The sequence below is a fragment of the Bison bison genome, unplaced genomic scaffold (genome assembly GCF_000754665.1).
Source record: "Bison bison bison isolate TAMUID 2011002044 unplaced genomic scaffold, Bison_UMD1.0 scf7180017864197, whole genome shotgun sequence".
NCBI classification, from domain to species: domain Eukaryota; kingdom Metazoa; phylum Chordata; class Mammalia; order Artiodactyla; family Bovidae; genus Bison; species Bison bison.
This window is the reverse complement of record NW_011494769.1, coordinates 830,777-843,260: the sequence shown is the minus strand read 5'-3', so window position 1 is coordinate 843,260 and position 12,484 is coordinate 830,777. Positions and strand designations below refer to the sequence as shown.

The 12,484-nt window shown below is 44.5% G+C and overlaps 1 protein-coding gene across 1 annotated transcript in view; it reads left to right on the top strand.

The window, feature by feature from the left end:
* Window positions 1–12,484, top strand: part of RYR3 (ryanodine receptor 3) — a 567,299-nt gene that overhangs the window by 414,646 nt on the left and 140,169 nt on the right. Inside the window, exons 39-43 of the mRNA XM_010844173.1 lie at window positions 3,895–4,168; window positions 6,319–6,433; window positions 7,901–8,030; window positions 9,237–9,340; window positions 11,115–11,250. Of these exons, the coding sequence (XP_010842475.1) occupies window positions 3,895–4,168; window positions 6,319–6,433; window positions 7,901–8,030; window positions 9,237–9,340; window positions 11,115–11,250 (759 nt within the window). The remainder of the gene's footprint in view (window positions 1–3,894; window positions 4,169–6,318; window positions 6,434–7,900; window positions 8,031–9,236; window positions 9,341–11,114; window positions 11,251–12,484) is intronic.

Genomic DNA, 12,484 nt, shown 5'->3' with positions numbered 1-12,484 from the left:
TGATGCCATCCAACCATCTCATCCTCTGTAATCCCCTTCTCCTCCTGCCTTCAATCTTTCCCAGCATCAGGGTCTTTTCCAGTGAGTCAGTTCTTCACGTCAGGTGGCCAAAGTATTAGAGTTTCAGCTTCAGCATCAGTTGTTTGTTGTTAATAAAATTAATAATCTTTCTATGCCACTCAGAGCATTCTAATGCAAGCAGTACCGGTCATTGGTCTGGTAATGCAGCAGGAAAGCATAGAGTTTGGTGTTGCTGTCTTGATTTTGTGCTAAGGACCCAGCTTTTGTTTTTGTTTGTTTGTTTTTGCCCCACTAGTTTTACCCACTATTGCTTTTGCACCATTAGTGCAGCTGATCACACAATGAAAAGGGCAAATAGCATCTTGGAAGTATTATGAAAGTACAACAGGCCTTGCAAACTGCCTGAAGGGTCTTGGAGACCCCAGGGGGCTGTGAACCAAACTTTTATAGTTACTGGCACAGATAGCATAAGAGCTACCTTTTATTAAGCCCATGGTTTATGCCAGAGATGGTTATGTGCATTAATTATTTTAATCCCCAGATATGCAGTTACATGAAGAACCTATCACATTCTAGAAAATGTGTTCTCTTTAACCTCTCTACCCTGGTTCATTTATGCTGCTCTGTTGCTGGTTCGTGGGAGCTAATTAAAGTCTTAGCAATTTTCAACAGCATTGCTGCCAGGGATATAAAGCTCCATTTTCTCAGTCCCAGAGGTGTTTAGACCTTTAAAAATTCATTATTCAGCCTAGGTTTGCTTGGTGGGTGCTAGGTCTCCAGCATATGTCAGGCCGCAAAGTACACCGTGCTTCTCAGGGCTCTTAAGAATGTTTCTCCCCCGTCCCCAGTTTGTTTTCTTCTCATAGTTATACTTTCTCTCACTTTCTGAACCTCGGTCTCACAATCTGAAACCTTGTCCAACAAGAATGGTCTTAAATGCTGTGCCTTCTACTGAATTACATCTGCCTATCGATACACGATGATGAGGTGCTTTTTCTGTTGGGAGCTTGGGGGTCACAATTTTTTAACTGAGCATTAACTTGGTCACACATAGATAATTGTTTATCCCATTGCCTCACATATACGTTAAAGGCTGACCTGGACAAAGAACCCACGGGGCATTTCCTGTTCTTCCCTTTCAGGCTAAAGAGCTGTTTCCCAGAAATGGACTCATAGACATAGGGAACAGACTTGTGGTTGTCTAGGGGGAGGGGTTGGGGGAGAAGGATTGGGAGTTTGGGATTAGCAGATCCAAACCTATTACATACACATTAGACAACAAGGTCCCCTGTATAGCACAGGAAACTGTATTCAATATTCTGTGATAAACCACAATGGAAATGAAAATTTTTTAAAAGACTGTGTGTATATATATAATATATATACACACACATATACCTAACTGAATCACTTTGCTATACAGCAGAAATTAACACAATATTGTAAATCAACTATACAAAAATAAAATCTTGCCCTTTCCAAAACAAAGTAGCTATTTCCTTTCCCATTTGCCCTCTCATGAGGTGTTGTGCTGAAATGAACCATTCTCTAGGCTATAAATGTTGATTTGGATTGGTAAGTCAGTGTGTGGCTAAGAGCTCACCAGAATCTTGAACTAATCCGAAAGACAGGTTAGGGGAATATTTACATGGTTTCAGTGTGACTCTGTAGAATTCCCTGTTGAAAAGAGGATGGTCCTTGAGCTGGTTAATACTTATGGTTGCTTTTCATGTGTGGCAGGGACTGTGGTCACGTGTATTATCTCTGCAATGAATTTGGTTGTAAGTATTGAGAACTGTAATTCTTTCAGTCCTAAATCAGGCTTAAGAGGAAACTGTACATACAGGACCGGGTAAGCTTATGTTGCATACAAGAACATCTATGGTTTTCTCCTGCTTTTATTCATTAGTGTGACTATTAAGTAGGAGAAACAAGAACTTTTACATTTGACTGCTGAGGAAATAAGTTCCTGAGAGGAGACCAGGCTTAGATGGTAAATAACTTTTCTCCCCCAGAAAGTTCAGGTATTATCTAACCTAACAAATGTTAGTCAGCAATCCCTGCCTAGTGAGTTCTCTTAGGAACATCTTTTAACTGTGCTTTTCTCTGCCTTGGGTATCCTTTTTTTTTTTTTTTTTTTTAAGTTTTTTAGCTTATGTCTCCTGTCTAAACCTAAAATATCCCCAGGGTTGATAGACACAGAAGTAAGTTGAATTCATCCTTTACATCTAGATCTCTTCTGGAGCTTTGGTAACAAAGTTCCGTTTTCATATCCTTATGATGAGCCGTTATCGTATGTAGTGAAGACACCGGCCATATTTAGTGTCACAGAGGTAGAAAACTATAAGACGGGGCACAGGCTACTGAAAGCATCTGAGTTTATCCCCAGTGCTTTCAGTGAAGGACTGCTCAACCCTCATCAGCCCCTGAGCTCTGCCTTTATCACTGGTCTGAATTAAGGGCCTTGGTGCCATCCATACCTTGCAAGAATGTGCCAGGCAGAGCTGGACTTGGAAGCAATTATAAGAGCAGCATGTCTCACCTGTGTTACAGCATCTTCTGGAAATGTGCATGACATGGAGGGGGGTGAGTAGTGCCTCCCAGACGTTCTGACAGGATCCCCTATCACACTGTCCTCCTGCTCAGATTTGCATCTCCCTTTTGGTCATCTTCCCCCACCAGTGACCATCAGCACTTTGTGGGGGCCATTCAGCTCAACCTGTGATGGTCCCAGTGCTGGTTTGCTTCCCACTTGAGCCATCTTTCCTTTACTTGTGCAGCCAGTGGTGTTTCTGTGCAACCAGCACGAGCCCCAATACGTTCTGAATTCACTCATACTGGATCCTCCCTTGATGCTTGTGAAGCATCTGACACAGTGTCAGCTGACTCCTGCCAAAGATCCAGGACAACACAATCAGTTCAGCGGGTGATGGTCAGATGTCTGGTTGCAAAGTCTTTTGACCTAATAGAAGGTTCTCAGTCTACTTCTCTCCATCCCCTAGTGTATTTTTATGTTTGTGTCATCTCAAATATAGTTTAGAGTTCTTGAATCAGTGGTATGGCTTACTCAATTCATGGTGGATAGTATCTTTAGAATACTTGGAGGATAGTATTTATGGTAGCAGAGAAGGCAATGGCACCCTACTCCAGTACTCTTGCCTGGAAAATCCCATGGATGGAGGAGCCTGGTGGGCTGCCGTCCATGGGGTCACTGAGAGTCGGACACGACTGAGCGACTTCACTTTCACTTTTCACTTTCATGCATTGGAGAGGGAAATGGCAACCCACTCCAGTGTTCTTGCCTGGAGAATCCCAGGGATGGGGGAGCCTGGTGGGCTGCCGTTTATGGTAGAGAAATCCTAGCACTTAATAGTGCTTTACTCCTAAGAGGCAGTGCCCAATGTCTTCTTATGATTTTGTCCATCCAGAATCACTCCCCACTGTATCCTGTGGCACTTATACACAATCCCATCTTAGTATGTATTGCATTGTATTATAAAATAAGGATAAAATGTAGCTTTTAAGTCAAAATGAAAATGTGAAGAACCAAGTTGTGAGCACCCTGATGGCAAGAAGGCATCTTATTTTGTCTTCTATGTCCAGCATCATTCAAGCGTCACTGAATGCCATTTAATCCAAATAGAACATTTAGCCTTCTCAGTTCAAATTGAAGATATTCTTTTATTATAATATGGCTCATGCACCTGCCTTTTGGTATGCGTTCTACTTCTCTGTGTGCCATAATCCACCTTTAAGAATTTTTTTAACCCTACCCAGCTGATGTTGTACGTTATCACTGAGTGAAGTGACAGAGTGCGCAGTGCTCCTGAGCCTCGACAGCCACAGTACTGGTGCTTCCCCTTGTCCTTCCAGCGACCCTGAAGGAGCTCATCTCACAGACCATGATCCGATGGGCCCAGGAGGACCAGATCCAGGATGCAGAGCTGGTCCGGATGATGTTCAACCTTCTGCGGCGGCAGTACGACAGCATCGGGGAGCTGCTGCAGGCACTGCGCAAGACCTATACCATCAGCCAGGCCTCCGTGAGCGACACCATCAGCCTGCTAGCTGCCCTGGGCCAAATTCGCTGCCTGCTCAGCGTCAGGATGGGCAAGGAGGAGGAGCTACTCATGATCAACGGGCTGGGGTGGGTCATTCCCATCAAGGGCAAGCTTGCAGAGGAGGCAGTTCTGAAATCAAGTCACATAAAAACCTCTGGGTTCCCCATCCTGATTTCACTCATTTTCAGATTATATGCTCATTAAATCAGTCCCCTTCAATAACCTCAGAGACCAGACAGTGGGCTACTTGGGGTGAAGGGCCGTGGCCAGAAGGAGGAGGAAGGAATCTTGGAAAAAAGCAGATATTTAGTTTGAATCTGATAAAAATAGTCCCAGGGAAGCAATGAAAAGATTCAAAGGAGGGGACAGTGTGTTCAACCCAACAAGAGAGAGACTTTTTGAGCACCTAAGGTTTTGACTGGAAATCTTCTGAAACTTCCCTTTGAATAACTATAGCCCTTTTCCTCCCTTTTCTTGGGAGTAGAGTCATTGTCATCATTTCTTCAAAATGTGTTTCCTCATGACAGTAGCTTGTAGATCTTCCTTAGAAGCCACATCACTAGAAAGATTGAATTTTATTTGCTTGCTTTTGTTTTCATAATTTAAATTTTTAATTTTTAAACAATTTTAAAGGTTACTTCCCTTTTACAGTTATTACAGAATATTGGTTAAATTCCCTGTGTTGTACAATATATGCTTGAGCCTATCTTACACCCAACAGTCTGTACCTCCCATTCCCTTACCCCTGTATTGCCCCAGCCTCTCCTCCCCACTGATAACCACTAGTTTGCTGTCTGTATCTGTGAGTCTACTTCTGTTTTGTTATATTCACTAGTTTCTTGTATTTTTTAGATTTCACTTATAAGTGATATCATATAGTGTTTGTCTTTATCTGTCTTATTTCACTTAGCAAAATGCCCTCCAAGTCCATTCATGTTGCTGCAAATGGCAAAATTTCATCTTTTTATGGCTGAGTAGTATTCCATTGTATATGTATACCACAAGAAAGATCGCATTTTAGATATCAAAAAGATTTCCTTTAATTAGGTAATATATATTGCAGATGAGAAACCTAAAGCCCCCCCAAAACATTCACTGACTAACCCACAGTTTTACCTGAATAAAATCGAGCACTAGAACCATAGTCTCCCTGCTGCTGGAACTGTCATCCTACCACCCTCAAACCAGCAAAGTAAAGGAGCGTCACTGAGACCCAGAACAGGGATGCTGGCAGTTGAGGCAGGACGAGGGGATGCATGCATTCCTTAAATTCATTTCCAAAGAGGACTCTTACAACAGAGGTGAAGAGACTTTTATGGGAAGAGGAAACAGCTGCAGAACTAGCCTTTCTCCAGCCCTTGTGGTAGACATAGCTCCACTAAAACCTACTGCTGTCTCCTTTTAACAGCTGCAGCCCTCTGGAGAAAGGGATATGGGCTGAGAGGAACCACGTGCAAGGAATTACACAGCCAGGCTGCAGGCTGCCTCTGTATTTTGATTTGCCTGCAGCTTTATTATGAGAATTTATGTCGAATGACTTAAAAACGTAATTCTTTTTATGTTTCATTTTGATCATTTTATTGAGTGCTACTGTCCCAGAATATCATTGGCACCTAATACACAACTGCCCTAAGAAGAGGGTACAACCCTGCCCTACCATTTGGATAACTAAGGTACATAGAGATATAGATATAAGGACAGGAGAACAAAAAATAGAAGACCCTTAATACACAGAGGAAGAGAATTCAGTGGTTTGGGCTATCTCAAAACTATCACAAGCAAAAAAAAACAACAACTGAGGGGCAGCTACTTGATGTCATCAGAAGGAAATATTTAAAAGAAAAAAAGTAGAAATAAATGAGCATAAGATATTCCTTCAGCTAAAAATGGCCCTCCACATATATTCCACCAACCTAGTACCTTCTGACCATCTTTCCAGCAGATGGCATGTACATTAGAAGTGAAAATTTTAGTCCCTCGATCGTGTCCAACTCTTTGTGACCCTATGGACTGTAGCCTTCCAGACTCCTCAGCTCCTCTGTCCGTGGAATTTTCCAGCCAAAAATACTGGAGGGGGTAGCCATTCCCTTCTCTAGAGGATCTTCCCAACTCAGGGATCAAACTCATACATTAGTTCACCCCAAATGTGTGTTCATGTGCATTTGTGTATTCTCAACCCTGCATTGTTGTAGCATTGAAATAAGCAAGTGCTGACTTCTCTCTGTGATTACCCTAGAGACATAATGAACAACAAGGTATTTTACCAGCACCCCAACCTCATGAGAGTCCTCGGCATGCATGAGACCGTCATGGAGGTGATGGTGAACGTGCTGGGTGCAGAAAAGTTGCAGGTAATTCTCCAAGGAGAATTTATCTTGAATTTGACCCCTGCACGTGGCTGGTGCCCACTGCCTAGTGATTCTTCCCAGGGAGGGTACGGGGAGGAGCAAGGAGATGGGACCCAGCCAGTGTTAACACTTCTCACTCATTTCACTGGGCTGCTCAGTCTCCTTCCCATCCTCTTCTGCAGTCCTGCTCCTTCCAAGATGGAATTCCTCCGGGTTCCACTTAGGAGCCTGGTGTGTTTGGTGCTGTGTCAGAAGGCAGTTCTAAAGGAAAATAGGATTTTAATAACAATCCTGGCACTGTTCCCATTGGAGGGTACGTGTTTCCTGTCTGAGCCAAGCTCCTGACGATGTCGATTTCCTAGCCAGCCCCACCATAAGGGGCCCGGGAGCTCCTGCTGCCAAGGGACAGGAAGTGCCAGTAGGGCCCACCTGGGCAGGTAGTGCACCTTGTCCAGGTCCTTCTCAGAGTCAGAGAGGTTCTAAGGCAACAGATAGGGGATGTTTTTAAATATTGGAAATTCGAGAGTACCTGGTCCTAGGAAAGCAGTGCCACCAATATTGACAGGTGAGCATTGTGAAGGAAGAACACAGGAGCCCCATTCACCTTGCTCCTCATTTGCTTCCTTCTGATCTCTCAGGAAAGTGGACCCTCCCCAGAAGACCTCTGAACAAACGTCTGTGTGCCTCAGCAAGCAGACAGACTAACTTTTAGAATCTTACTTCCTAGAACACGTTCCATGATTCTAAAAGTGGAAATCAAGGGCTTTCTTGGATCCTGAGCCAAGGTTAACACTGACACCATTTATTGAGCATGATTGATCAAACAGAAGATGCGGCCAGCCCCTGGAGATGCTAATTACTTTGTTAAGCAGAGAAGCCAACCACTTTTGATGGTAATGGAAGTTGGCACTTTGGTGCTAAATTGTAAGAATCATGTTATGAATGCTCTAGGAGCACATAGGAGAGTGGTGATCAAGGACAGAGGTAATTGGGGGAGGCTCACAGTCTGAAAGGGTGATGCTGTTGAGGCTTCTACAGCAGTAGAGGCCGATCTTTACCCAGAAGACTCAGGTTTGATACAGTGCTAGGTCTTATTTTCTGTGATCACCCATCTCCCTTTCTGTCCCCTCCCTTCCTACTCAGAAACAGTGGTCTGATGTAGGGTTGAACAATTTCACATGACATCTGAGGATGACTAGAATTCTGTCTTGACATCTGGTTTTTTTTTGAAAGAAAGATACTTCAGGAGCTATAATTAGCCCTCAATATTTTTAGAAGCCTCTTCTTAGGTGTCTATTCTCTGTCCCTCCTATGAAAACGTCTTGGAAACAACCGGAAGCAAGGAGAAAATTCTTTTTCCCAACTGTTCACAGCTTGGAAGGCTCCAACCTAAGACTCTTTGAAGTCAGCCTTTTCAGAAAGGCTTCACGATAGATTCTTCCCCGTGACACTTTCTACTTCTCCCTACAGATTGCCTTTCCAAAGATGGTTGCTAGCTGTTGCCGCTTCCTGTGCTATTTCTGTCGAATCAGCCGACAAAATCAGAAGGCCATGTTTGAGCATCTAAGTTACCTGTTGGAGAACAGCAGTGTTGGCCTAGGTAGGTCATGTTATAACTTCTGCAGTTGGCTCAGGGGTTACCCTTCCCCTGCTGGCCACTTAGGCAGTAAAAGGAAAGAAGTCACATGTGTGCTATGGTATTTTTAAATAGAAGAAGGAATCCTGCCTGGTCTCAAAACATGTGAAATAATAATAATATGTCTCTGCTCTCCAACCTAAGGAGAGAAGTCGCTGCCAACCAGCCATGGTGACGGTAATGATGACAGATTCATTTTGGCTTAGGCACAGTTTATAGTCACACAGTTTTGCCTCCTCTCTCTGGGGACCCGGGGTTCATGAAATGCTACCTGAGATTATGGATGTAGTCTGGAGATCCAGCACCTCCCAGCCCATTCAGCGGACCAGGGAGCAGTGCTAATAAGACCAAGGTCATGGATCCAATCCCTTCTTGGCAGGCTGGCTGCAGGCTACATGCCTGTCCCATCAGCTAACCAGCCAGTGCTTTCATAGCTGCAAGGCAGACAGGCCAGGAGCAACTATGGACAAACAGTGTAAATCCAACACCACCGCTGGAAAACCAATGCATGCACTTGCTGTACTCACTCTTCTGTATGTAAACTAAATGAATTTGTGGAAGACGCAAATACATTATATGCACGTGAAATCTGTAATCTCAGGTTTCCTGTTTCTCAAATGCAACCTCATGGGATTGCAAAAAGAGTTGGACACGATTTAGGGACTAAGCAACAAGCTTAGACTACACAACCTTTCTATAAAATGCCACCTAAAGTTTTTCTCAGTTTTACCCTAAGAACCAAACAAAGGGAAATGAAAGACAATGTTGGTGACCTGATATAATTCTAAGAGTTGAGGTTATTTTTAAATTCTAGGTGGTGACCCCAGAAATGACCAAGTTATGTGAGCTTGGTTATCAAATGACATCTGAGACTTGAATGATCACCAAACAAGGGCCCAAGAACTTCCATGTTAGAAAAGCACTTGAAAATACATGGTGCAGGTGCTCCTATATAACTTAAGCTATATTCACGGTCAGTAATGAGTGTAGGGAGGAAGGATAGAAAACAAAGCTGCTCTTGAATTGGGCAGGCAGCCCCCCCTTGAGGACAACGATGTGTCCAGATTTTGTGTTTGCTGACCTCTCCTGGCCATTACTGCGCACTGCAACCTCAGCTCAGCGCCGGGTGGCCTCTTTCTCCCTCTCTCCCCTTCTCTCCTTCTTCCTCAGCTTCCCCCTCCATGAGAGGATCCACCCCACTGGATGTGGCCGCTTCCTCTGTGATGGACAACAATGAGTTAGCGCTGGGCTTAGAGGAGCCAGACCTCGAGAAGGTAACTGGCCTTGGGGAGGTGCTGTGCTTGCTCTCCCCTGCTTATAGCACAGCCAAGCCAAGGAAAAGCAGACCAAAGGCTGAGCCTCCATCAGAACCTCTTCAGCGTGTAAGGAAAGTGTGGCGGGATGTGAGTCCTGGGAGCCGTATGATAATTAGGACCACAGCATCTCCTGTGGACAGGACTTGCCAGCTCCACAGACACCTTCACCTTCTTCCTATCCCGTCTTCACTGTTTCCTTGACTGGACAGCTGACGAGACTGACAATGCACTTTCTCAGCTTGGAGGGGAGCCGTCTAGTCAGGAGGAGGGGGACAAGGAAAGGGCTGTCCACTGTGTGGTGGGTTTGGGAGCAGCTGGGAATGGGCATCTGCCCCCAACAAGGGGATCGGGAAGGGCTCTCAGCAAAGAGGTGACCCTGAGGGTGGGCAGAAGCTACTCAGTCATGTTGAAGACAAACATGTGCCAGGAATGTTTGAATTTCAGAGAAGAGAGCATGGTGTGCTTGAACTTCAGAAAGCTGGCTGTGACCAGAGCCCTGAAGCTTGTGGGAAGTGCTGAGAAGGGAGGAGAAACAGAAATGAATGGGCCTTATGCTGCCATTGCTGCAAACCGCAGAGGTCCATACATCTGTGGAATCACTGTGTGCGAGGCCCCACTCAGAATTAAGTCACGTGATCCTTAGGACAAGCCTTTTTATCATTGCCCTAGTTATAGGAGAGGAAACTGAGGCATAGAGAGATGAGGCAACATCCTCGGAGTCATCGGGTTCAAGTGTCAGAGCCAGGGTCGAAAGCTCTGGGCTCTAGAGGCCGTTCTGTTACCTGTGATGTTGTGGGACCTCACTCTAGAGCCTCAAGCCACAGAAACTGCTGGAGGGCTTCAAGCAGCGGAGAAACATGACACAGTTTTTTATGTTCTGGAACACGTCCTGGTTTTAGTAAGAAGTGATTGGAACAGAAACAAGACAAACCCCGCCCCACCCCATACACACATGAACTCAGGAGCTGTGCACCCAGCAGCAAGTTACGTGATTGCTGTTATGTGAATGTCCTGGGCATTCCTGGCCTCTGTCTCTGAGGGGACAGAGTTTAGTCAGACTTGGCTATTCATCCATTTAAACGGCAATAAATATCTCAGCTTTCATTTAGGTGATATGATGCTAACTGACACCTGTATTTAAAGTTAGGTAGTGATTCTCACACGATAAGATAGTGCCCCAGGATGCCATGCTCAGCAGCCCACCCTCAGCCACATTCACCTGTTCACATGATAACTGCTTATCCGGGACCCTGAGTCTCCCTCGGAAGGGAGACCAGGAGGGAGGGAGAGGAGAGAGAGGGTACCCGGGGAAGTCTGTAGAGAAGAAGGAGGGCCTACCCAGTCAACCAGTGACTGAACATTTTGGTTTTGAAAGCCCATGGTCAAATGAACAGGCCCAGCCTGCATCCACCGTCGTCTCCCCCGGGGCACCTTAGTTAGGCCTACATTTAAATGCCATGTCCCTCTTGCCAGAACCGGGAAATCATAGCATATGGCTTATATCTACATAGCAGTGATCATCAGTCTTGTCAATTGCTTGGAAACAAAAATGAGTAGAAGGTTCCAATTTCAAATCTGCTAAATTATTTACTTGGAAAGTAGTGGGCTGTCTCCAGCTTCTAGAGAAATGAAAGCCCTTCAGTTCCCAGAATTGTGCATGCCTTACCAACTATATAAAAAACTTACATTAAAAAAAAAAAAACTCACTTAACTTTTGTTTTGTTCTTGGCAGGTGGTGACCTACTTGGCAGGCTGTGGCCTACAGAGCTGCCCCATGCTTCTAGCCAAAGGATACCCTGATGTCGGCTGGAACCCCATTGAAGGGGAGCGCTACCTGTCCTTCCTGAGGTTTGCCGTCTTCGTGAACAGTGAGTCTCAGTTTCCCATGCCTTTCAGACCTAGGATGGCACAATCACAGTGCGTACTAGGAAAAGGAAATTCTTTGCACTGCTTCCTATCCATAAACACGGTAGATTGTATAGGTAGGTGGCAGCTGATAGAAAAACCTCTAGGACAATCAGGCTAGACAAGGATCAAGAGTGGAATCCAGTGGAGAGAGTCCTGAATGCTAGGACCAGAGCCTACAAGGAGCTCACTACATCGGCCTGGGCTTGTCACCTCTTCGTACCTCTTCTTCTAAAAGAGGGCGCTTGTTAATATCTTTGTTTCCCAGAATTAAATGCAAGTGTGTATCTAGATTCTTAGAGTTTTGAATGGATGAATGAATGGTTGGATGGATGAATGGATGATTGGATGGATGGATGAATGAATAAAAACATGGAAGAGCTGATAGCTGTTAAAGGTAACTAAATTCCCAGTAGGGAAAAAAAAATAAAGAATTGCAAAAGAAACCCTAAATATTCTTCTTCTTAATGCAAACCACCTCTCATTTATACTGAATTCCAAGTTGACACAAACTTTGCATTTCCACTAGTTTAATATGCTGAATTGATCACTGAGGAAGGCTTTCTTAATATCTCCTTGCTATTCTTTGGAACTCTGCATTCAGATGCTTATATCTTTCCTTTTCTCCTTTGCTTTTCGCTTCTCTTCTTTTCACAGCTATTCGTAAGGCCTCCCCAGACAGCCATCTTGCTTTTTTGCATTTATTTTCCGTGGGGATGGTCTTGATCCCTGTCTCTTGTACAATGTCATGAACCTCATTCCATAGTTCATCAGGCATTCAGAGTGAAAAAGTTGGCGTAAAGCTCAACATTCACATGGCATCTGGTCCCATCACTTCATGGGAAATAGATGAGGAAACAGTGGAAACAGTGTCAGACTTTATTTTTGGGGGCTCCAAAATCACTGCAGATGGTGATTGCAGCCATGAAATTGAAAGACGCTTACTCCTTAGAAGTTATGACCAACCTCGATAGCATATTCAAAAGCAGAGATGTTACTTTGCCAACAAAGGTCCATCTAGTCAAGGCTATGGTTTTTCCAGTGGTCATGTATGGATGTGAGAGTTGAACTGTGAAGAAAGCTGAGCACCAAAGAATTGATGCTTTTGAACTGGTATTGGAGAAGACTCTTGAGAGTCCCTTGGACTACAAGGAGATCCAACCAGTCCATTCTAAAGGAAATCAGTCCTGGGTGTTC